The 25214-nt window shown below is 36.9% G+C and overlaps 1 protein-coding gene across 3 annotated transcripts in view; it reads left to right on the top strand.

The window, feature by feature from the left end:
- Window positions 1-25214, top strand: part of COG5 (component of oligomeric golgi complex 5) — a 170949-nt gene that overhangs the window by 54891 nt on the left and 90844 nt on the right. For 2 of the 3 annotated variants that reach the window (XM_064422023.1, XM_064422024.1), the window contains one exon: window positions 16498-16628. In XM_064422023.1, the coding sequence (XP_064278093.1) occupies window positions 16498-16628 (131 nt within the window). Of the gene's footprint in view, window positions 1-5481; window positions 5515-16497; window positions 16629-25214 lie in introns of all 3 variants that reach the window. The other variant, XM_064422021.1, reaches the window with a different exon arrangement.

Here is a 25214-nt window from a genome sequence, read left to right as displayed (position 1 = left end):
CTCTGTAGTCTCAACCTGGGTTCAAAGGACACTGTTGATAACAGGTGACAGGTAACACACCATTAAATAGCTCTTCTGTGGTGGAGATGAGTCAGGTAGTTATAAATTTCTAAACACATTTGCAAAGCAGAATCCTTCTAACAAGAGATGTTTGGAAGTTTTTTGGATCTGCAGTTTGGTGGAATTCTGGTGAAAGGTGTATGCAGATTTGGGGTTCTTTTTTTCCCTGTCCTCACTGTGTGAAAGGGGGTAGGAGAATCCTGTAATTTAATCCTCCATTGTCCAGTAATTCTCAAGTCCCTTCAGTGTCTCCAGTATGTTTTACCTTACGTGAGAGAAATCTCTGATGTGCAGTTTTTTCCTCATTAAGATGCTCTCTGTCTTACCTCTGCCTGCAGGCTCTCTGTGCAGTTCTCACCAGTGAATCGTTTGATTCCTCTCAAGCCCTCGCTGGAGGGGAGCCAGCAGCAATCACTTTCAGGAAGAGGCAGTGAGAGAAGCTGAAAAACAGCTCCTTAACCTTTCTCCATAAAGCATGTCACTTGAAAGTAGGGATACTATAGCATCCTTTGTTACCAGGCCCAGACTCTTCACACCATGCCCCTGTTATTTCAAAAAATACCTTTGAAGATCTATCTTAGCTGCTGCATGTTCTCTGGAAAAGGAATATCAGTACTATGCCTCCATGACTCTGTTGCTGGCTTGTGCAATGTAGGATTGAAAAATCTCATCCTGCTTTTCTGTATATCCATTTTTAGATGTTATTATCACAATGAAGTTTGAGAACCTGAACTTCAGATCCCGTTTAGTTTTCAGGACTCTGAAAATCTGGGAAGTGCAGAGCAAGAGTTCTGTAGAAGTTCAGGAATAAGTTCAGAGAAACACACTAAAACATGCTTGTTTTGCTATTTGGAAACAAATGTTATTTGGAAACAGAAGTATGCCATGGTTTCTTGAGGACTGACTCAGTTTTGAGCTCTTAACTCTGTTGTTGATGATAGTTCCCTTTGTTGTTTTCTAGGGAAGGGAAGAGTGGTTAGATCCCTTTCTCCTTCTCTCCACATTCTGCTTCCTCTTGCATCATATTTTCCAGTTTTACTTGGGGCAAAGGGTGAGGGAGACTGAGACTCACAGCAGCATGCGTGGTTACCTGGAGAGTGAAGGTAGAATGAAGACAATATGTGCAAACAATACGTTGACTCCTCAAAGACATGAAGCATGTAGAAGTATTCTGAAAAGTTCTGCTGTATCAAGAACCAAGGAGATTTTTTGTTTTCCTGTTTTTTCTTTTCTCAGAAATGTACTTTTGGTGCCTTGTGTATTTTATTAACTTTAAATGATTCCCTCTGTCAGCCCACACAGACATCCCTCCTCTTAGTTGCCGCAGGGCCTTTGATACTCAATTTCTTTTTTTTTGCCTCATTCCATTTCTAAAATGAGAATTTTGTTCTACTTATTTTTACCCTTGCAACGGACTTCTTACAGAATTTTTCCGTCATTTCTTGTAGCGTATGAACTTTGAGCGATTATTTTTAAATACTCACCCATCAACCCCTTTTCTATTTTCCTTTCTTCTTACAAGCTACTACTTGTATATGACATGATGGAAAACTGGTATTCTCTAAATGAGCCAATGAAATTATTTTCCTATTTCCTGTTATCAAATACGAAATTTTATTATTGAAGCGTTATGCTCCTAAGGAGTGCTCTGTCTTACCTAGAATGACTTTGAAGACCTGTCTGATTTCCCCTTACTCCAGCAATTTGCCTTGATCCCTAACACTGCTCACTGAATTCAGATCAAACATAATTAACTTTGTGGTTGAAAGTGAATCTTCAGGAGAGCTAGAAGATGAAACTTGGAGTTGTTGCTTTCTGGGAAGGTTTGACATTTTGAAGTCCAGTTTTCATCCAGTTTGTGACAAATAGGCCTTACTTGCTTTTCCCTCTGAAATGATTTCATAACATAATATGACAGAATCAAAATATATTTTTTATTTAAAGAGGAAGCAATAGTTGCTTCCAAGCATTTACTGAAGTGTCTTATAAAATGCATTTAATTTTGAATTCTCATTTATGTTTGCATAAATGTGTGGATTTTTGAAGTCAGTGCTTTGCAGAGACTGTACTTTTCATTGTTAGATCATTTGTGTAAATCAAATGGAAGTTCTGTTACATCTGTGCTTGTACTCTTGTAGTCCCAGAGCTTTATTCCCCCTTCAGTGCTTGCTTTTGGAGAGTGCTGGAGCTGAGGTCCATGGGAGCTGTCCCAGCAGCCTGCTGGTGGCTGTGCTGGCCATCACAGGAGGGCCCAGGGTGACGGGTGACTCTGCCTCTCAAAGGTCACTGCTAACATCAGCCTCTGCCAGGATCCTCTACTTCAACCAGTCCTAAAAAGCCATTTTATTTACAAGTATGGTCTGTGTAATGTCTCCTGAAAGGCAGTCAGCTAATCTTGCCTTTTTAGTTACTTGCAATGGCTTTATTTAATCAGAAAACTGAAAGAACTAAAAAGTAGTGATGTTATAGGGTTCATATGGTGGGAGGAGTCCTGCTGCAAGCAGCAGTTTGCAGTGGCTGTCACTGAGCTCTGTCCATTCTGCCATGCTGCAGGTCTTATGTGATGCTACAAGACAGCCATGTTCATTTAAGATGCTCAGTAGCTGGAATTTTTCAGTATTTCAGGCTCTCGAACCTTGAAAAAAGCTTTTTGTACCGAGACTGTTGTTGACCCCAGTGTGCTGCTGTGTCTTGCTGATTCTTTTGGAGTAGTTACCTTACAGCCCTTCTGATACTTCCTGTTGTCATTTTCTCACCATTTCAGCAATCCAATAAGTACACAAGCATCCAAAACCAAACTGCTTCCTCTTCTAAAGGGCACTGCAGTCAAACCAAATTTCATACTGAGACTATCTGTTTACTGCTGCCTCTGTCTGCTTTAGTGGAAGCTGGTTTTGGGGAGCCAGTATCCTGGAGCGTCTCTTACTGCTCTTTACTTTCTGGCCACTTCCAGCCACAAAAGCAAGGCAGCTTACATGTGTCTGTGTGTGATGTAATTATGAATTTAGGACTTCTAACTTTTCCCTGAGTGGCTGTTTCTGATTTTTCTTTTAACTTTTTTTTTTTTAGAGGGTCCAACACACAGAAAGTAAGTTGCAGGTATACCCGAAGTACCCAAGACTTCATAAGTTTCTACAAATGTTCATCTTGCAATGCTTTCCTTGTTTATTTTTTCTAACAAGAAAAATCTTTTTTCATATACTTAAGTTGCAAATAAAATAGCAAAGAAGGTTGTAAAATAAATTTAAGTGAATCAAAAGTTTTGCTTGATAGAATGGTCATGAGCTTGTTTTTCTTAGTTGGTAGAACTTAAGACTTTTCTCGTTGCATGGTATTTGGGGTCATTAAGTACCCAGAGGGGTCAGGCTCAGGTTCAGCACTGTACTGGCTCTGCTGTGGTTAGGGAGTGTGCCTGCTGTTTGTCAGTAACTCTCTGTTGGGATTTTTGTGCCAGAGACATAGTTATGTAGTGTGTTAGGTAAATCAATTACTTGATAACCCCAAGATTATCCAGTGAAGGAATACATGGCAAATGCTCCTGTGATACTGTGAGGGTGGAGATGTCAGTCACCTGTCAATGGCCACCCCCTATAAATGAGCTTTAAATGGCTGAGGGGCAATTATGATGGAGGTACATGGAATCATGAATGCTGCAGGAGGAGCAAAAGAACACAATGAACAATCACCCTCTTCCATTACAAGCCCAAAAAAGCGCTGAATGAAACTGTCAGGTGGCAGGTTCACAGCCCAAAGTTGCTGCCCCGTGCAGTTCATGTTTCAGTTGCCATGGGGAGCAGTGATTGCTAAATGTTTCCATGAGTGTCAGGAGTTATTTATAATTAATGGAAAAGAAACAGAAAGTGAGGATTATTGAACATGATAGTACTTACAGTACTTGTTGCTCACAATATTGCTAAACTGTGAACTGTTGCTCCGTGGAGTGTCTGCTTTCCAAGTTATCCATGCATTGTGATCTGCCCCCATGTTGGAAGGAGCTTGGAGCTTGGCAGGAGCTTGGTTAAGGAGCTGAGGGCGAAATCAAGTCATGGAAGCTAACAGCCAAGACCACAGCTCATCTAGCAGTTTATCTCTTAGAATCTGTCAGTAGAGATTATATACTGCTGGCTGAGATATCACAGAGATACATATTTGACAGTAATAAGTTTTACATATTAGAATTGCATGTGTTGTCATGTTTCCAGTCAAGGCTCTTTGCTGCTGCTGCCTCTTGATTTTCAGAGCTTCGATAATGAATAGTTTTGAGTATATCAGTATCATTAATTTTGAAGACCCTTGATAATCTTCATTTAATTTTCTACTGAAGTTATTTTCTGGTTTTTTTTTTTTTTTTTAATTTTTTTGGCTTGGAAAAACACACTTTCTGGATGTTAAAAAAAATGTGAATCTTAATTGTGATGCGGTGTAATAATATCTCCAGGATGGGGTTTCTATTAGAAAGTTCAGTATATGCTATTGAAAAATTGGTTTTTCCCTGTTTTGTTTTTTTTTTTTTTTTTCTCCTGAAGGAAAAGGTGTTTAATTTAAACAGTATTAATGTTTTAGAGAAGATTCTGTTTCTTTCCTGATCTTGAAATTATTCATAGCTAACAGCCGTAAATGTCATAAAATATGCTTTGTAAGGCTTAAGAAGAATTTGTTATCAGACTAAATATTATTTAGAATTAGAACTGTAATAAAAATTATGATAGAATCATAAGAGTACACAATGCATTTGCATGTTTTCTCAATTTTATTTTTAAGTATTAAATTGCTATACTATTTTATTCTTCAAGCAACACGTTTTTTCGTCCATTCAGCTCTTTTGTGTTAATTATTAGATACAGTTGGCTGACAGATGTAGGTAATAAGAATTGGCTCATAGATTATTATGAAATTCTACAAAGAAAATATCCGCATTATTTATTTAATAACAGTTACTTGCTAAATTAAATGTTTTCCCCCATCTGTTAACAATTTGTGCCTTTAATGACTGAAAGACTTGCCTGAACTTATTGTTTGCTTCCTTAGATATGCAAACTTTAAAAAAAAGGGATTTATATTTTTAGCATTTAGCTCATTACTTTGAACTCTGCTACAATAGATACTGATTTTTAATTTTATGTCTCTGTGACATTAATGATAGTAGAACTCAAATGTGTCATCAGTACTGTATTAGAGAAGACTTAGCTTTTCGTTTTTATCCATTTCGAAATAGAATAAAAACAATGGCTTCTCTCTCTGTTTACACTGATATTTAGTCATTTTGAGAAGACAAGTACATTTTTGGGAAATCTTAATCTGTGGTAATTTTAAACCTTCATACATGCATGTGCTTCCTAATTTTAACACTGTGTTTTTTGTAGAAAATCATGATCAGTGTACATGAAAGACTAACAGTGATGGATCATGCTGTTCTTCTAGGTTGCCAAAGAACTTTTACAGGTAGCAGAACAGGTATGTGCCTCAGCTGTGTAATGGCAGTCCTGGAGTGTGCTGTAGGTGATTGTTCCCTTTTGTTCCATGTTTGAGGAGCAGCTGTGCAGGTGGGCTGCTCCAACTCCCTTCCACTGGTGTTCACAGCTGGGCAATGATTTAAGAGTGTGATGTGTAAGGCTTGGAGGCTGTGGTGAACACTGTGGAGCAGCTCGTGTGGGGTAGGGATGTGGCATTTCCTTCAGCTTCCTGGTGTTCTGGTTTGAGCAGGTACAGCTAAACATTGCAGTAAGTGCTAAGGGTGAGAGTAATAGTTTTCAAATTGTATCAAGATAACTTTTTTTATCGCATTGCAATGAATGTTGTAGAGGGGACGAGAAAGGTTTTAAAACTTTTTTTTTTTTAAATTTTACTATACAAATTGTACAAAATAGAAGGTATTAAAGAATCATCAGAGGCAACTGCTGTTGGTCTGTGTTGTGGTTAAATACTATTCCAGTTGAAAGGTCAAAAGACAGACATCTGTGCAGGCTAACTTCAAATGCAAGTGTTGGAATATGAACACTGTTAGGTTCAGTTTGGCTTTCAAACAACATTCTTTTCTTGCCTATTTTTTTAGTACTGTTGCTAAGTTTTATTATCGCTAGAAGAATTGGCAAGAATTCTGGCAGACTGGGCAGATTTCTGCCATAGGCTGTTCTCCAAATTTCAAAAAAGATATTGCTATAAGAGATAAGATTTATTCCAAGAGGTTTTTAAATTTTGCTGTTACGTTCAAGTTGTCTACAGAAACACTCTGTATAACACAAGGTTCACTTCGTTCTCCTGCAAAGTACCTGAGGTACATAAAACCCATGTGATTTATAACCTATGCAACATCTGTTGACTCTAAAGATAATAAAAACAGGTAAATCTGCAGCCAGTTGCAGGAAGTTATTGATGATATGACAAGTGAGGGGTGGGAGGAATTAAATACGCATTTATTGAAGACAAAAATTACATACATTCTAGAGTACTGAGGGAGTTAACATAGCTGTTACTAAAGAAAATGCAGTTCTGCTTTTGCAGAAGTGTTTTCCTGAAGGTGTAAGTATGAAAGGGTGAATAGTGGGTGTTGGAAAGAGGCAGGAGAGACCCATAAGAAGAGAGGAATATGAAAGAAATATTTGCAGCTTATATATATATATGTAGTAAAGAAAAAAGTAGTATTCCCCCTTATGCAGGGGCCAAGATAGCAAGATTTTTTTTTATTACTTTGATTATATAGCATTGTAGCACTACTGATTCTAGTGTCTCCTGGCATTTACAAGTGTATGTTAGAAATTACCTGTGTTCTCTCATGGGCAATCTGCATTTTTGGATGCACATATTAGTGCAAAAATAATGATATAAAATCAAAAAATGTAGGATATATCTCACACAAAAAAAAGGACAAACTAGCTAGTTAAGGATGGTAATTGTAGACTTGTAGACCTGTAAGTCTGTAGCTGTCCATGTATACCTTTATCCAGGTGTAAAGTGTTCAAAAATTAGGTCAATAGCCATTGACATCATTAATTAAAACTCACAAATGAACCAAAATCTCCCCTGCCCTCCTTCGAAGGCAGTGATTCAGCGAAGAGTCAGCCATCTTTGCCTTCTCCACAACTGGTGGGATGTTTGAAAGAAGTTATTTCTGACTAAGGTTCTTGAGACACATAATCATTTTCCTTCATTTTCTTTTATCATTGCATGGTCTATTGCAGCATGGGATAGTACTGATGGAAACTGAATCATCACACGTTTACATAATGCTCTATATTGAGGAATTGTACTTAGCTATTGAACGATAATGTATTAATAAGATGTAAAAGTTGCCTAGTGTTTTTAGGCCAGCATATAAATTTAGGGTATATTTTGCATCTCTCTGCTCTTAACTATTTTGCTGGCTTTCATGGCTTTAGTTGCAATGCTAACTAAGGCAAACAAAAGACAGCCAAAGTCACATACCTTCATCTATGTGAGTCCTTATCTCAATTTCCTAGTTCAGAAAAGAGATGGTTTACTTCATCCACTCCATTTGGAAGAACATAATCCTTTTACATTGGTTTATGGTGCAGTTGCAATATATTTTCAATGTAATTATCTCCGATAAAGATGAGAGTACATTCTTTTCATCCTGCTTCATTTTATATACTGATATGAGGCTCCATTTCAAGGACTGCTTATTATTCACCTGTTGAGATTTCAAGAAATATTTTTGAGGCAGTAAAAATCCTGATTAGTGTCTCCATGAAATATATTAAAAACAAGCTTTATTCACCTCTTTGTTTTCCAGTTTTGGATGCTCTTCTGAAATATGAGCAGAAATGAGCATTACCATTGGCCTTGCTAATGAACAAACAGTGCAAAGCTGTGGGCTTAGGTGGGGAGGAAGTTCTCAAGGTGGAAAGTATATGATGGCACTAAATTACTCTTACAGATTAATGAAACCAAACGGTATGAATGACACTGTATTTGTATCCTTTCACTACATTCCTTCATAATTTTCTGTCTGTTATTTTTCATCATTCTGTTATTCTCAGCTCTTTGAAAGCTAGAGTTAATTTGTTCTGTAATGCCCCATTTGGGCTACATCTCTCTCCTGTTCCATATTCTACCTTTCTGTCCCCCTTTCTGTTTTTGTCTCTTTCACACATGCTGTACATTTGCTTTGCATCTGTGATGCTATGAAGTCTGTTCAAAACCAAAATAGGACAACTAGATTTTTACTGGCAACATATTTTATTTTTACTTTGCTCCAAAAAAAGTCCAGGAGGAGTATTGACTTGTAGAGGTATTATTACATTGTTGCCAGAATAAATATAATTTTGAAAGTCCATTTTGAAATTTTGTTTTGAATATTTTCTGATTTCTAGACCATAGCTCTGATAGAATACTTAGGGTGAAATTGGTTTCAGTTCCACCCAAGTACTATTGATGAATGCATGAATGTTACAGTTCTTCATGAGTATTTTATCACAGAGAGTTTAAAAAAAATGCAGTTTTAGTTACTGAAAATGTTTTGGGAGCTCTTGAGGGAATTTTCTCAAACAAGCCTGTTTTAAGAAGCTTGCGGTGATTTTTAGAGTTCTAGATCCTAATGTTTCACAGTTTATCTATTTTAATTATATTAAAATACAGTGTATGCATTCCTGCATCTTAATATCCTCCATGGGTAAGGTGTATGCAACCATAAGTACATTGTTCTGCCCCCATGTCTAACTAGAATTCCTCATGCTGTAGCCTGTATCTCTTGCTTCTTGTGCACCTCTGAGAAAGGTCTGTTTGTCAGGCAGCAGAAGATGCAGTTAGATCTCTTCTTTCTCAGCCATTTCTGTTCAAGGTTAACAGACTCGGTTCTCTCAGGCTCTCCTCACACTCACATGCTTCAGTCCCCTGTCGTGGTGGTTCCCCGTTGGGCTCATTTGTCAGTGTCTCTGTTTTCTTGGGAGGCGTGGAATACAGTGGCCTTACAAGTGCCAAATAATAGGAATAATGACTTCCCTCAACCTGCTGGGTACACCCAGTCTGGTACACAGCTGGCAGCCTCTGCCACAAGGATGTACTGCTGGTTTAAGTTAAATTTTATGTCCACTGGGTCTGTTTCTGAAAGCTTCTTTCCAGCCAGTGAGCACCCAACCTGCTTGTGTGGACAGGGCTGTCCCATCCCAGGTGAACAGGGCTTGACTCACTTTTGTTGACCTTCATGATGTTTTTTTCTGTCCTTACCTCAAGGTTGCTATGGTTCTTCAGAATGGCAGCCCTGCTCTCCAGGGTGCTGAGCACTTCCTCAAATTGCTGTCACCAGTAAGCTCACAGAGGGTTAATTCTGTCCTGTCACCCAGGTTACAGCAATAGCATTAAGCAGCCACCAGCTGGATGTGGGGCTGCTGCCTGCTCCCCTTGGAGGGCACAATAGAGAGTAGCAGGTTTAGTAGGTCGTGGTGAAGTAAGGTTGTGAGTCTGTATTCAGGGGTGAGGGGGAGGAATGGGGGAGATCTAATGGTGCGTGGGAGGGGGAACCTTAAAGGAGTTCAACAACTCTTGCTTTAGGCCTAAGTGAGTGTGGGAGTCGTGTGGTATAACTTGTGATTAGACCTAAGTAGTGTTTGTCTTGGTGTGTTAAGCTATTTTCTGAATCATGGCATTTTCACAGGAATGTCTCCAAAATTTGGTGCTCATTGTTAAGTCAGTGATGATGATAAAAATAGATATCAAACTCATTTCCATCAGTTCCAGATCCTGCGTGGCATCTGATTTCCAGCCCAGAGAGCAGTAGGAATTAACTCTTCCATCAAGACAACTTAAATGCAGCTTTAATTTAATTTAAAAATAACTAGTCAGTCTTCCTCATTGCTCCCCCATAACTGTTCTCAATTCAGGCTGTGTTTTTTTATATTTTTGCATGCAGTCTGGAGAGAAGCAGCAGGCTTTCTCTGTAGATAGTATTGGACATAGATGATTATTACAGCACTACTAAATATTTTAACATAAACCATATTCTATTAAAAAAAGCAGGAACAATCTTCTGGAGGAAACAAAACTGATCCAAGTGCAGGATGACAACCCATTCTTTCTTATTCCAACTTGCCTTTACACTTAAAACTTCCTGCTTTTTTTTGACATGCTAGAAAATTTTCAATTTTTTCATATCTACATGGTCTCTGAACTTGAGTGTTTACTTCAGTTTTCTTCTGAAGTAAAGCTTTGATCAGGTAAGATGATGCTCCGTCATTGGAAGTGTTCGAGGTCAGGCTTAACAGGGCTTTGAGCAACATGATATCGTGGAAGGTGTCCCTGCCCATGCCAAGGGGTTGGACTACATTTTTTTAAAGGCCCCTTCTGACCAAACCATTCTGTAATAATATAACATTCGTGGCAGGTGTGTTTTACAGTTCAAGATAATTGTCTGTGTTTAAATGAGCAGTTAAAGTTTGGCTTTCTTTGACTTGTATGCTTTTCACCAGTTTGGTTTTGGTACTAATAACCTGGTTTCTTTAAAATGAAACTAGTCTTGGATTGAAAGGAAGACCTGAGAAGTGCTTTGCTCGGTTTTTATTTTTCATGTTCCTCTTCACTAGGAACATCTGTCAGAGACTATACCTGGTTGTCTAATATTTCCTTTTCTGGACTTAAACAGAAAGAGTGTGTTAATGTGCTGTCTGAGAAAACGAACAGATACAGAGCCAAGGGGCCCCACTCAGTTTCTGTCTCCAGCAGATCAGTTTTCACTCACTTAATGTTGTTCAAACAGCTAAAAACTGAAATCTTATGTATTATGCATACAAGTTTTTAAGATGGTAGAAATTGCTTAAATAAGGACCAGATTTCATAGGAACTTAATGGCACTCCAGTGACACAGACAGTTTTTATTCCCTTTCACTGAAGAAATGTTTGCAGGAATTTTGCCATATAGGAAAAGGAAAAAAGCTACCAAGAGTTTTGAAACTAACTGGCATTTCAGTAAAATAAATTTTTTCTTCCTCTTTAATAATGAATTAATAATACCTGCAGAAAAAAACTCAAAAGTAATAATTTAATATTAAAAATAATAATTTTATAAGTATATTCAAAATATATGACATTGTGTATTGCACCTAGTATAGAGCAATTACATTCTTATTTTGAACACTTTACAAGGCATTGTAATATATGCAGTTTTGATAGGAGTTAACATCTTTTTCTGAAGAGCTCAAGTTGCATAAGATAGCCGTAAGATATTGTTTCATTGTACCAGTAGTGGAATCGCTTTCACTTGATTTAAAGGCTTAATATGAGGCTTGCTTCAGCAAGTGCTTTGGTGCCTGGTGCAGAGTGTGGGGCAGTCATTTCTGCTTAAGTGGAGAATTAGTCTGGCTAAAACAGAACATAAGCAAAGGTTCTTTTTGGAGGAATCAGATTCCAGTTTGAACACTCAGAAATTTGCCTGCTCTTGTTATTCCCCTCCGGTTCTATGTGCATCAATTGCATGGCAAATTTAAGTGTCTCCAAGCAGCAGACCGCTGTTCTTTAAGGCAGGCTGTTCCTTATTTCACCTAGTGACTAGAGTTACATTGTAAAACCTTGTGTTGCTTTCACCAAAGGGTGAGTGTTGGTCTGCTGCTGAGGGGCAGCAGGGCTCTTCTCTGGGCTTTGATTTTAAATTAGCTGCCTTGACAAAAACAAACTAATTGACATATGCAGGCCGAGCAGCATCCTGGGTTGTTGGTTCAGATACAGGTGAGGCAAACAGGATTTCCTTCCTGTCCAGTAGCTACTGCTGTAAGTAACATTTCCCTTAAGACCATGGAAGATAACAGAAACAAATATTGTCAATAGCAGTTTAGGTTCAGTTTCATGAACATCTTCTACCAATGCATGTATGAGTCTTCTGTAATAGTTCTTGGTAAATCATGTAGCCTGTCATCTTCTGCATACTTAAATCTCAGCAGAACTCTTGGGTGTTATTTAGACCTGTTGACTTTTTGGAATTTAAATTAGTAATTTCTTTAAAAATTGTAATTTTTCTCCACAATGGAAAAATAGCAGTATATTCTTATGGTACAGATATTACCCACATTATTTGCAACTAAGACTGCAGAATCAAGTAAAACAAACCAATGCTAGAGAAATACACTTCAAACCTTCCTCAAACAGGGAAACAAAGATCTGTGATTTTATCATTCTATTTTTATCATTCTATGATTTTATTTAAAATTTTAAAAATGGGTTATTTTCCATTAATACCCTCTCCCCCCATTTCCAATCTGCCATGGAACACCTTTTAATTTGTCATTGGATTCTTGCATTTGAGGGGAGTTACGTGTCTGCAGACCTTAGGTGTTTGGTCCTGGGGAATCCACTTTGGATGTTCTAATTTCCTCTTTTTCCCCTCTTTATTAGTGTCACTGAGGTTGGTTCTCAGAGCACAGAAGGGTTTCTCTTTTGACTCAAGTAGCCTCTTGAGTCATGCAGCTTAATCACATTGGTTTATTGCTGGCTTTTGTTTTCCTCTTTGTTAGTGCACCTGATTGTTCTCAGTAGTCTTCTGTTGATTCTCTAATTTCTAGCAAAAGCTCAGAATCAATTCAGTCTATATAAAGAATGTAATACAGTTTTTGTGGAGCTCATAAGGGTGCTAGCATCATAGTTATCTCTGTTCCAAAACATATTTCAATCCTTACAGAAAGTTGCAATTTCTAATCTTGATTCTGTATTATCATAAAGAATATTCGAGGTTAAAAAATGAGATCACATAATAGAAAGAATCTGTGTTGGTGAGTAATTTAGATTAAGGAAAGCTAACTGTGTTGCTCAAAGTACTGTTTTTCTGCCTAATGTTCTATCTGCATATTGGATTTGTCCGTCTATGAAACTCCTCTTACATAACTATCTGGGAAATACTGCTTTAAAAAAATGCATTTTCAAGCAGTATCTTAACCAGTAGATTAGAAAAGTTGTTCAAGTTAAGTAAATCAAGAAAATGTAGTATTGTAGTGACAAAAATACTTGTTTTATTAAAAAAATACAGCCTGGGTAGGCTGAAGTAGATTATATATGTCTCTTATTGCTAGGTCTTAGTGTATTCTGCCTTGACATACAGTATTTTTGTTCAAGAAAATGATTCAGCAGGCAGTCTGTATTTAAAGCTCTTAGAAAGTAAGTTCCAGCTGTGCTTTCCAAGTTTTTTGGGGTGTGATAGAAGGGAAGCAATACCAACACCCAATGAGAGCTAAGGATTTGCCTTTATGTTCTCAAACCTATATAAAGAGGTAGAATTATCAGAAGGATGAGAGATAAAGGAATGTTTATAGGACTGAAGCTCCCTCCTCTAATTTGCTCACTGGCTGTGCTGAGAAGTGGCTGGAGCAGCCTGTGGTGCTGCTGAGAGGGCAGTGCCTTGGTGGCTGCTCCAGCCCTGGCACATGGTGGTACAAGATACTTAGATTCTAACTTGTTAAAAAGACAAATCTTCCCAAACATATCAAAATGTTATAAATATGCTTTTACAATCTCTTAAGGGAGAGATGTCAGTTATAAATATATGCTCACTAAATCTTTTAGAGTTAATACAGTAATAGTTTTACTGCAGAATTTAAGGTTAAAGCAGATGGAAAGCTGACATGCTTTAAACTGGACACCCGTCCACAGAGCCTGTGCTAGCTGAGGGGTGAGCCATTTTTTTTGGTTAATTCCTGACGAGTAGACACAAGTACCTTACAGCCTTTGTCCCACTCACTTCTGATCATGATCACAGTGTTATTGACTTACTGTGCACGGCAAGAAATAGAAAAATTGTCACATGAGTAAGTGCCTGAAACAAAATCCTACATTTGCTACTCCCCGAGTTAATAACCCATAGCATTTTTGTTGTGTTCGCTTGACAGGGTTTCTGTACTAACTAAAACTGACTGGTTGGAATGTGTGAGTTCCTCTGTAATATCTTAAACAAATCAGATCTTAAATGCACAGGTATTTTTGGTATGATCTGGCTGCTCTTACATCAGCTGTCCTTCTGCTTGGTTTCATCGTGCTGTCCAGGGAAGCAACATCACTCTTGAGAGTGCACAAGTGTATCATTTCTAATATTATGTTTTCTGCATAGACAACAAAGACTATCAAAAGGCACATACCCTGCCTGTGTTACAGCTTCTGCTCTCACATAAGAATGACAGGAAAGCACTTGCAGGTGTTTCTGACATAGACCTGCTGTCCTTGTGAAAACGGCTTTTCTTTTGAAAACTGTGTAATTTCTAGAGGTTCCTTACTGTTAGAATAGCAACTAGGAGCATCTGCAGTACCAGCCACTGGAACTTACAGGAAGGCCCACTGTTTTGAAGTCCTGCTGAAATGCATTGTCCCAAGATATTTTGTTAGGATTGCAGAAAATTTGGAGCAAAGTTGCAGATTTTAACAGATTGGCAGGAGGTGGCTGCCAGTCGGAGACACAGATGGAGGTTTTTGGAGAAGCCAAAGCAGCATGGTCTTTCTGTTCTTTTCTTAAAACCATCAGAAGGATTAGATTTTTAGCATGTGAGGTGACTTAATTTAGATTTTGAGATGAAACACAACAGGAAGAAATGGTATCTTTTTTAGTAATCTTCCTCAGATTTTTTGTGGATTTAGGAGATCATAACCATATTTTAATTTTGTTTTGTTTAGGCAGCCTGGTCTTCCAGATTATGACTTTATGCCATAAGTGAACTACACAGCCGTTTCTGTGTTTGTGGTATATGTAAATATTTGGTAATATTTGTACCTATTTTAATCTCATGTTGCCAAGAAACTTCCTCAGAGTTTACTATGGCAGTAGACGGATCTGTGATAGTGTTTTCCTCCTTTTTTTTTCTGTGCAGTTAAAAGAAAGGGGTTAGAAAATTAGCCTTCACCTTCAAGCCACTTGCTCCTTGGAACCTGTTGGGAGTTCAGTATTAGTTTTATTGGGTTCATATGCCATTATGAACATATGAAGGCCACCTGTAGAGATGCAGCTTAGTCACAGCAAAAAGTTGCATGGAAATAAGGGGTAAGTGTGGCTGCTCTGGCCCGTGGCAAAAGCAGCTCTGTAAACAGACCAGCACACAGGGCTGCATGAATTGCCTGAGCTGGCCTGCTGCTCAGCTGACCTTTGACCCCTCTGATCCATTTTTAAACAAATGCATGCAGGGAAAAGCATTTGCAAGCCTATTCTTAGTAGACTAAAACCTATTTGACATACTGTACTGTTAAGAAAGATGATTTCCTTTATGCCTTTACTAAGCTTTATGCAGTATTATAGTCAGCTTTTTGTTTTGATTTCTTATATGGTGTTTTTCATGTGCAGGTACAGGGATGTTCTCTGCATAACTGTGAATGACTCACTTGGAATTCTGTGTTCAGTTGTGAACGTGTCAGTGCTGAACTTCATCAGAGAACTAGATTAGTTTATTGTGAATAAACAAAAATAAATGGCTACTAAAGTGAAAAATTATTTGGCAAAGATTTAAAAGTTCAGTTAGCTTAGTTAAAATGTTTAAGTCTTTGCCTTAATTGACTTACTGTGAGGACTAAAAGGAAGATAACTTTATTAGGAAGTCATAGAGGACTGGTTATAAATGGAAATAGTGGAACATCATCTTATGAAGGAAGAATCTGATGCTGTGTGAAATGCCTTGGCTTGTTTTGTTAGTTTTATTTGATCTTTCCAAAAAGGCAGTGGAAAACCTGTTTCCATTTAAGCTAAATGTTGAAAACTGTGTAAATGAGAGTAGTCCTGCATTATCTTGGTAATAAGAGGTAGTGTAAAAGTCTAGGCTACCTGGATGTGGAGAATTGGATTAATTTAAATACAGAAAGATAAAAAAGGAGGGAAAAAATTGAGAAAAGTTGAATTAGAATAGATTTTATTGCTGCTGTTGCCAGTTCAGCCCAGTAATTTCTAGCTACCCAGTTGATGGTGATTTCCATTATAGTAATGATTTTTGTGATGATTCTGTAATTAAAAAGGAAAAAAAACCCCGCTCTTTTCCCCCCTTTTCATACCATTCTTTTGTCTTTGATCCCAAATATTTAGTAGTGCAGTTTAAATATATGAAGTATAATTTGAGCCTCTTAATGCATCTTTAATTTTAGATCTTAGAGCAAATTATGCCTATTCCAACATCTGGGTAGACAAGTTTAATGATCTAGTTAATTCTTTGGGACAAGGATACAACTTCTTGCCTCTTTTTGGCCTGTGATTTTGATTCTGTAGTTCCTAGAACTCATGTTTTGCAACTCTTCAACAGTCTCTGGGTCTAGAGAAGTGTGTTTAAACTAAATATATTCAATGTCCGGGTTTTCTTAAGTAATAATCCTCTGATATTCAGTTTTTCTGGTATAAGACATTCCTTTAATGTAATGTATTGTCAAGTGTTGTATACAAAAACGTCCCTTGGAACTGACTGTAACTTTGAAATGTTTTAATGTGCTTAAAATGTTCCATTATCCTGTGTCATGCTTATCAATGTTTTGTTGCTTTTATAGATTATCTTTCTCAAGGGATAGATCTGTCTGGAATAGAAGTGATTGAAAATGACCTGCTTTTTATTGCAAGAGCTCGTCTTGAGGTGGAAAACCAGGCTAAAAGGTTGCTTGAGCAAGGTGTGGAGACTCAGGTAAAATACACTTTACTTTTGAAAGGAAGTAAAGAACAAAGTGTAAAATAATTTGAGCTTGATTTCTTTTGCTTTGTGTAACACTGTCCAGTGTAAATTAAACAAAAAAAAAAGTCCTATGTGAGAAATTCTCACCCATGACTATATTCAAATAAATTGACAAAACTGGTCTTGTACAGTATTTGCAAGAATACAGTTTTGTAGGATCTGACCCTGTAATTTGGAAGAAAGTAGGTAAACTGTAAACACTGTCATAAAAGCTTGATGCATTCAGCACCATACACAGCACTGCCAATGTTGCCAAGTGTTATAGAGAAATATGAAAAATGCAGTTTCTTAAAACTGTAAGAAGATTTCTGCATTTGAGCTGTGCAGAAATATATTGAAAATATTTGAAAGATTTGCATTTAAACTTCAAAGAGCAGTTTAAACTTTGAGGTAAATATTCACTGTAGGGAAATAAAAATGAATATGTGTAATTGCATTCATTCATATTAAATGTAATTATTGACATCTTAATAACTTGGCTACATCTGTTAACTATTTGCAGTATCTTTAGTGCTATTTTCTTGCCTTTGTAAAATTTAATGTTCCTTTGTCTATACTTTTTTATATTCTTCAAAAACAAAAATATTTCAAATCTTCATTGCCAGAGTAAGAGGAGAAATCTGGTACAAGTTTCTGTCAAATTTGGATCTTAAATTAGAGAACAAAGAGACATTGAACAAGACATTTTTATCCTTTTTCTTACCAAGTGTTAAACTTCTCTGTAAGTCAAAGTAGCATTTCTTTATACTGTTGTAGATTGTAGACATGAAAATAGAATTTATACAGAATAGAAAATGTACTGAATAAATTGGCTTAATTAAACATATGAGGATTTAAAATTTTTTGTATGTCTTTAACTTTTACTTAGATCTATCATTTCATCTAATTTTCTGCGGTAGAAAGTCATGGTTGTGGTAAATACCTTTGACTGTTTGCTGATAACAAAGTGGTAGGAAAACCCATCACATTTTTCACCTGATTACTATTCCAGTGTTGAAACTTCTGGCTGTTTGAGCATGTTGCCAAGCTGTGATTGCACTTTTTGCAAGCTATGAAGCATATAGGTTATTAAATAAAGATTGACAGAAGATAGGGCCTAAGAAAAAACAAGTGGACATTTATTTTAAATGTAGCAAAAGTCTTCATCATTGTGAACTTGTTCTAGTTTTTCATGTCAGATTTGACCTTCTCTGATAATTTTCTCTTCATATTAAGTACTAAAATGGAACTGACAAAGAAACCCTGGGGAAATCAATCCCACTCCACCTGAAAAATAGACAGATTTATTAGGTGTTCCAGGCTGTCTCCAGGTAATCAAGAGATTATTAAAGTATATGCCTGTTGTGCTTTAGCCAGGGGCCTGTTTCCAACAAATGGAGGAGTGTTTGGAAGAAAATTATTAGTGCTTAGTCATATCAGAAATGGGGATGTTTTCATGAGGAGGTGTTGGGTTATGGATCACAGGTTTGTTGTTGGATATGATTTGTGAATTTAAGGTTGAGAACAATAGTTTGCTTTAGGAAATACATACGCAGGCATTGCCCAAGAAATCTAGAATTTGAAATGTGACTAGTGAATAGCAAGTCTTTGATTCTGTTATTGTGTTTTACTGACAAGCTGATTTACATCTATACATTCCAACCCCTGAAACTTCCTGAAGGAGGACATGGGACCTTCATATTTTCTCTTTTATTAGCTACTAAATAATTCCTCAGATGAACTGTCTTCCTGCCAGTATGTATTCTGGTGGCTGTCTGTACCTTTGAGAATAGTGCATCTGTATTTATCCAGGTACTTCTTCAGTTATTTGATATTCATATTTGCAAATACAGTTTTAGTTGCCACCCTTGTTTTCATCTGCTGTGTAAATAATATGAGATCAGTTGCCTGCATAAGAGCAAGCTGTACGTCTACATTTCATGTAGCTGTTTCCAGCAACACCTTAAAAGAAAAATTAGCCTTATGTCTCTGTTTTAGAGAATTTCACCTAAAAGAGAAGCAGGAAGTGGAAATGCATTTTAAAAAGTAAGACTGGAAGTATTTATTTTTAAACAAAAGTCATTAGAATTCAGTGAATGTCTTCTCTAGAATTCAGCTGTTTTTTCAGAGATACTGCTTGAAGTTACTCTGACAAAAAGAACAGAGCTAAAAGGTCTAAACTGCTCCATTTATAATTTTTATATATCCCCTTTGATTTGGATAGAGATTTTTTTTTGTTATTTTTATTGTTTATTTAATGATGTATAGGTCACATGCTAGTGAGCTGTGCACAGATTCCCCCAAATAAAGTCCAGCAGTAGCACATGAAAGCAGATACTTATACCTATGTAATACATTGTATTTTTCTGTTCAGTGTGATTAATGTTTTTATGGCATGTCCAGCACTGTGGTGTTTGTGTATTTCTCAGAAAAAATGAAACCTCTTTTCCCTTTGGAAATGTGGAATTAGCCATTGACTTCTTTAGAAAGGAAGCCTTCTACTCCTGTTCCTAGTGGAATCTTAAAGCTGCCATCTGGGTATAAACTAGAAGTTTCTGTCAGTGTGTCTAGACTTAACAGTCTCTCATAGAGCTGCAAACCACACTTGCCTTCCTAATCCTTTTAGAAACAGAAAGTTCTCTTTGCTGTTGTTGACAAAAGTAATACAAATAATAGCAAACCCAAGCACACAGGTACCGGTGGCTACAGGCAGGTTTTTATTGTTCACTGTGCTTTGTTAGGCACTCCTAGTGTAGATAGCACAGACAGACAGTCCTTCATGACCCACAGAACAATTTAAAGAAAATGGATTCTAACTCCATCTTTATTTCTATTCCTAAATTCCTTGCTAGCTTTCCTTCATACTGCAAGCAGGCTAATGGCAGATAGCATAGGAAGCAGGAAAGACTGCTTTAGCAGAGATTTATCAAGAACTTGATTAAAAGCCACCCTTCTAACAGAAGGGCCAGCAATATATTCTGCTTTAAAATCTGCAAGATCTCTCATAGACCAGCATTTAATCTCTTGTCAAGGATCTCTAATAGGTCTTGTTTCTTATTCCCCAAGGGGTTGGAGGGGAAAGTATGTACATAATTGACCAGTTATCATCACTTAGACACAATCATCAAGAAATTCATAATTTATTTAATTTCAGCTTCCTCTGAGTTGAGTGTTTACCTACCACAGCTTGCAGGGTTATGGCAAGATTGGTGAAATTGTTCTCAAATCTGTCAAAAGTCAGTGTTCAATCTAATATCTTAAGCAATATATGCACTTACTATCCTGTGGCAGCATTTTCCGGTCGTGGAAATGCACTTCAAGGTGTTTGAGATATTCATATATTAAAAATGGTTGGTATTGGGCTCAATTTTTCACTTTTTTGATGAAATATGCAAATATAATAGTGTTATGTTTTCTAATTGCTTCTAATTATTACAGCCAAAAGTGTGGATGGCTCTTGGAGCATGACTGTCTGAGCAGGGTCCTGTGATTTTGAGTTTCTTAGTTTCTTTCAATCTTGTCTACTTTAGCAAGAGTACGTGTTGTGCTGAAACACGTTTTGTGCTGAAACATTCCTTTTTCTAGATTAGTTCATGATATTTGAACACTTTGATTTAAATCAAAGTATGCCTGGTGTTTTTTGCTGGTTTAGTGTCATCTTCAGATGAATGCTTCATTGTGAAATGGACTGTGCAAGTGCATGAATATGCTTTTCTAAAGTTGTCAACTCTGTGAAGATGTGCTTGACTGTAGAACAGAGTCTAATGCTGTAGCAGGATGTCATTTTGTGTGCCCTGTGGTTGTGTAGGGGCCTCTTTAATGTTCAGCTTTAGTTCATTTATCTTAGAACCTGTTACATTACCCACACTGATGTACTGTGCTAGTCAAAAGCACAATTTTTAGTTTCCAGATGTTCTTGCCTACACTTTGCTGCTTTTACGTATTACCTATCATATTTTGTCATACCTTTTAAATAGTACAAGCCCTTTTGCACTTCAGCATGTCAGTGGGATTGATTGCTGTTATGTAGATGTACATAACTGCATAGGTGTGCATAATTACAAAATTATCATTAGAATAGCAAATAAAGTAGGGAAAAAAAGAAAAGAACCCCTCCAATCTGGCTCATAGCCATTCATCTTTTTACCCATATACTGCTGGTTACCCTCATAAAAAGTCTGGAATAACTAGAGTTGAAATGCTACTAGAGTATGCTTTTTAAAGTACAAAAGTAATCATTGCTTCTTTCTTTTTTTCCTTTTCTTTTTATTCTGACATTTATTTCTATCTTGAAAGCTAGTAATTGGAATTTAACCTCATTACTGTCAAAAGTTTAACCAATATAGTACACTTTAGGCAGTAGTTGGTATATTTCCTTATTATACCACAATCTTGATTCCCTGCAGGAGATCCTGATGGAAACTAGACTGAGACAGTTATTTCGTAATGGAGTGATTGACTACAGTATGATATAGAAATAGAAGACATTTCTGATTATTCAGATTGAAGTCAGTTATTTGAGTCTAGAGTAAGAAGACTGAAGTCTTATCTGTAAAGAGGAAAATTTGAGCCTGCTTGCTACTTTTGGCGTTAAGATGAGGGTGGTAGCTATAGTTGACTTTAAATCATCTAGTTTTGTTTAGTGAAAATGGAGTATGAAATCCAAAGCTTTTTGTTTAAATTCATGTTAACCACCCATTTTACTGCTTATTCTAATTGTAATGTAGACAGAGAAGACTTATTCCAACATGTTATAGCTGTCATATTGGCTTTTATTGTGAAATATCACAATGGCATTTTGGTCTGTTTAATTAAAATCCTACTAACTTGTACTGTTTCTGTCCTTTCTTTTGAAGTACCCCTGTATACTTACGGAGAATTTTCACTTAATGTATTAAATGACTTCACAAGTTTTACTCTATCCTGACCTTTAAGTTTCTTTGTTGTAGAAATATACTCATGTTTCATTATTCAATTTTATTTTTCATCTTTAGTCTTATGGTTATGGTTTTCATGATCTTGTTAACTTGCTAAATCAGATTCTTTAATCTGGCCATCTGGTGCATGGCACTACTGAAGGAGTTTTCTATAAATCTAAATTATTTTTTCCTTGAACTATTCTATTACGATGTGATGCAGCAATGTATGGCTCATCTAACAACCAAAAAATGTCTTCCAAGTATATAATAGTTATATCCTACATCTGAACAGTAAACTTCATGGGGATTAACGAAACCTTATAACATTTTCCCTTTACTATTCTGGTCTAAAAGGAGTTTGTTTTATCTTAAAGTATGATCTAATGGAACTGAAGTGTTAACCACGCCTCAGTAATTCAAAATCACCAAGCTAAACACTAAGCATGAATTTATACCTCTGAACTATGGATTAAAATAAACCACAGATTTCTCGGCAACATAATCGGCTGGTACTGATATAACCTAGAATATCCTTTCAGTTTCCATAGGAACAGATGATAGAATGTTTTGAATCTTGGAATAGCTAAAATGAATGTCTGACTTCAATATAGTTCACTTTTACTTTGCAGCTTGAAACCTCTGCATGTAAGGGCTAAAAATGTGCATTAAAAAAGGATGGTGGAATATTGGCATTATACAAATTAAAGTGGTTTTAGGAGCAGTATTAACAACAATAGCAAAAAAATAGTATTGGAAGTAAAAATGTTTCCATGCATAATTCTTCAGGTGTCAGCTCTGTATTTTATTATACAGGTGCAAAAGGTGTTCTGAATTCCACAGGAAAAGAGAACCATTAATTTTTCCTTTCTGTTAATGGTTCATTAAGTGAATGTTTTAAAAAAAAATAAATCTGTCCTGTTGATCATCTCTAAATTTCCTGTCCAGCCATTGTTTAATCTCACTGTGTTACATTGTATTAAGTGTACTTTCTAATTGAAATAATTAGTAGAGCAGAAGAAAACTTCATGTAGCCAGAAAGAAAAGATCAGCAAAACTTAAATGGAATATGTAGTGTGTTATTTAGGTGACTAAATAGAGAAATAATTATTGAAGAACAGGCAAGGAAACATGCCAGCTGGAGCACATGTTTTATTAGATGTTTGACCTTGCTTTAACAGGTCATGCTAAATCAGAGGAGATTTCTTGGGGTGTTAAAACATTGGCAATATTTATTTATTTATCTCTTTGAGATAAATGGGTATGTAACTCCATTATTGATGTAGAGAGAAGATATGGAGATCTTGTTAACAAACCATTAGGAATCTGAGTGCCCACAACCTGAAGCATTGTGCATGCAGGTAAAAATGATAGTGTGTGACTGATTGTTCAGTACTTAGGCTCTTTTAATTTTCTGTACCTCATTTAAGGTACAACATGTTCTCCATTTAAGATACCTGGTGCTTAAACATTTTATATGGGGAAATTAGGGATGGTGGGAAGATGGGATGGTACTAAAAGTAAAAAAAAAGAAAAAATAAAAGAAAGAAGTGAAATAGCAAAGAGGTAATGAGTAGTGATAATTTCTTTTTTCAGTGAAACAGGGTTTTGAGAGAATGGAGCTGCACTGTGCTAATATAGTTCAAATAGTAACTTTTTTCAAGTATCTATATTCCAAGACTATTTTAACTACCATTAATATAGAAGACTCATGAGAGCTGTAGTTATTGGAACATATGGGCAAGTTCAACAGCTACATTTTGAAAATAGAAGGATTTTAAAATGAAAGTGAGGGCTTTCCTGTTCAGTATTAGAGTATTGTTTGCTGTTGTAAATGTGTGGAAGACCCTCTGTCACATGTTACTTTCTGAATATTGATCCTTTTTCATTAATGATTTAGTTTGCAGTTTTGCAACATCCTTTATAAAATTCCTCACAAGGTGTGTAGTAGGTATTTTAGGCAAGTATTAGCAAACCTCATTCCACAAGTGGGCAAATACAGAGAAGTTCTGAATGACAAGAAGTAAACAGGTAGGTTCTTAACAAGTATTTGAGTTTGCAAGTTTCTATGCTTTAATGATTAGGCAACACTGGCCCTTTTTAACAGCATTGGCCTTATTTCATTAACATGCTTTTTTCTCCTGTATGAAAATAACATTTTTTCTTAAACCCTGGAAACTTCTATTTTCTCACCCAGTAATATCTTCAACTATAGTTATCCATTTGTTGAAATATTTTCAGGTCAAGATGGAAAACCATTGTAAAATAAATGTAAGTTTTAGTTCTTTAATTTATGTTCAGCAGTAAGTTTTCAGGTGTGGGGGTGAGCACAGGGGACTCACTAATTGGGCATGGAAGGGCCCCTTGCCTTCCATCCACCACCTTTCCCAGTTAGCAGCTCTTGCTGGGAGTCTGCCTGCGCAGCTCTGGGCTGTCCCATGGCTGTGCAGCTGTGCAGCAGTCTCACCTGCATTTCACTCCACAGCCAGTTCTGATGAACTCCTGCAATATTCAGGATCAGGTTCAGGCCTTAGAAACGTAAATATTTATACACCAGATATTGAAGTTATGAAGTGTGTATTAGTAGAACAAACAAAAGGCACAGGTTTTCCTTTTTTTGATGAGGCAGTATGGGGAGCTACTGTCTTACAATATATTAGCAGCTATTGTTTTTAAAACCTTCAAATTCAATTAGTTTGAGGTTAGAGAACATTTTCTTCCTGTCCTTTGGATTTTTTTTTTTCAAATCATATTAAAACAGAGAACTGAGATATGAAGTGGTCATTGTTTCCCAGATTTGGATTACCTGTCTCCACTGGTGTGGTGGCAATGGCAGTAGCTTCTTTGCAGTACCCACGTGTCCATGGTTAGGGCATACAGCTGTCCTGCCTTCCTCCCTCCTTCAGCTGGATACCATTGCACTGCTTCCTAGCCTCCCTAGCTTCAAAATGCCTTCAATAGCATCCAAATAAGAAGTCCTCTCACACTGGGTATCCTGCTGTTTTACCTCAGTTGGTTGCTAGTCTGAGCCCACCAGCTTCTGAGAGCCCTGTATTTGTGTCTGAAAGCCCTGTGTTTATACCTGAAATGCTACTGCAGGTCAGCCCATGGGCCAGGCGAGCCCAGCAGACCTGGGAACTGCCACCTCCTTTGCTGTCAGTGTCCCCTGCAGCTGCTGGAGGAGGTGTTGGCTCAGGGCTTTGGGTGGCTCGGCCAAGGGCGTGATATTTCTTGTTGATCATCTGTTAGCACTCCTGACTATTAATTGTATGTCTGCTGGACACATGTTCCACAGAGTAGTTCGCAAAGCAGACAGCCCCAGTGAGATGTTGTCAACAGCAAATGGAGCATGAAACACTCACTTTTCCCTTCACTCAGTGGCAGGTAGTACACCGTGGTGTGAGGAATTCATAATTAATTGACATGAGGCACAGACTCAAATGTACTGCCTTTAAGCAAATATTGAAAACAGAAGAAAGCAAGAGACTGCATTTTGAGGAGAAACCTGCTTGGACAGCCACATGTATATTTAATCAGTCTTCAATAATTCATGTAATATTAATGTGAAGCATATGGTAATACAAGTGTTTAGTAAAATGGTTTTGGCTGAAATTTTAATACTAAATGGGAGTTGTTGCCTTTT

This window comes from Passer domesticus, chromosome 5 (assembly GCF_036417665.1).
Source record: "Passer domesticus isolate bPasDom1 chromosome 5, bPasDom1.hap1, whole genome shotgun sequence".
Taxonomy (NCBI): Eukaryota; Metazoa; Chordata; class Aves; order Passeriformes; family Passeridae; genus Passer; species Passer domesticus.
Note: the sequence above shows the minus strand (reverse complement) of the source record. Positions and strands in the feature narration are given on the sequence as shown.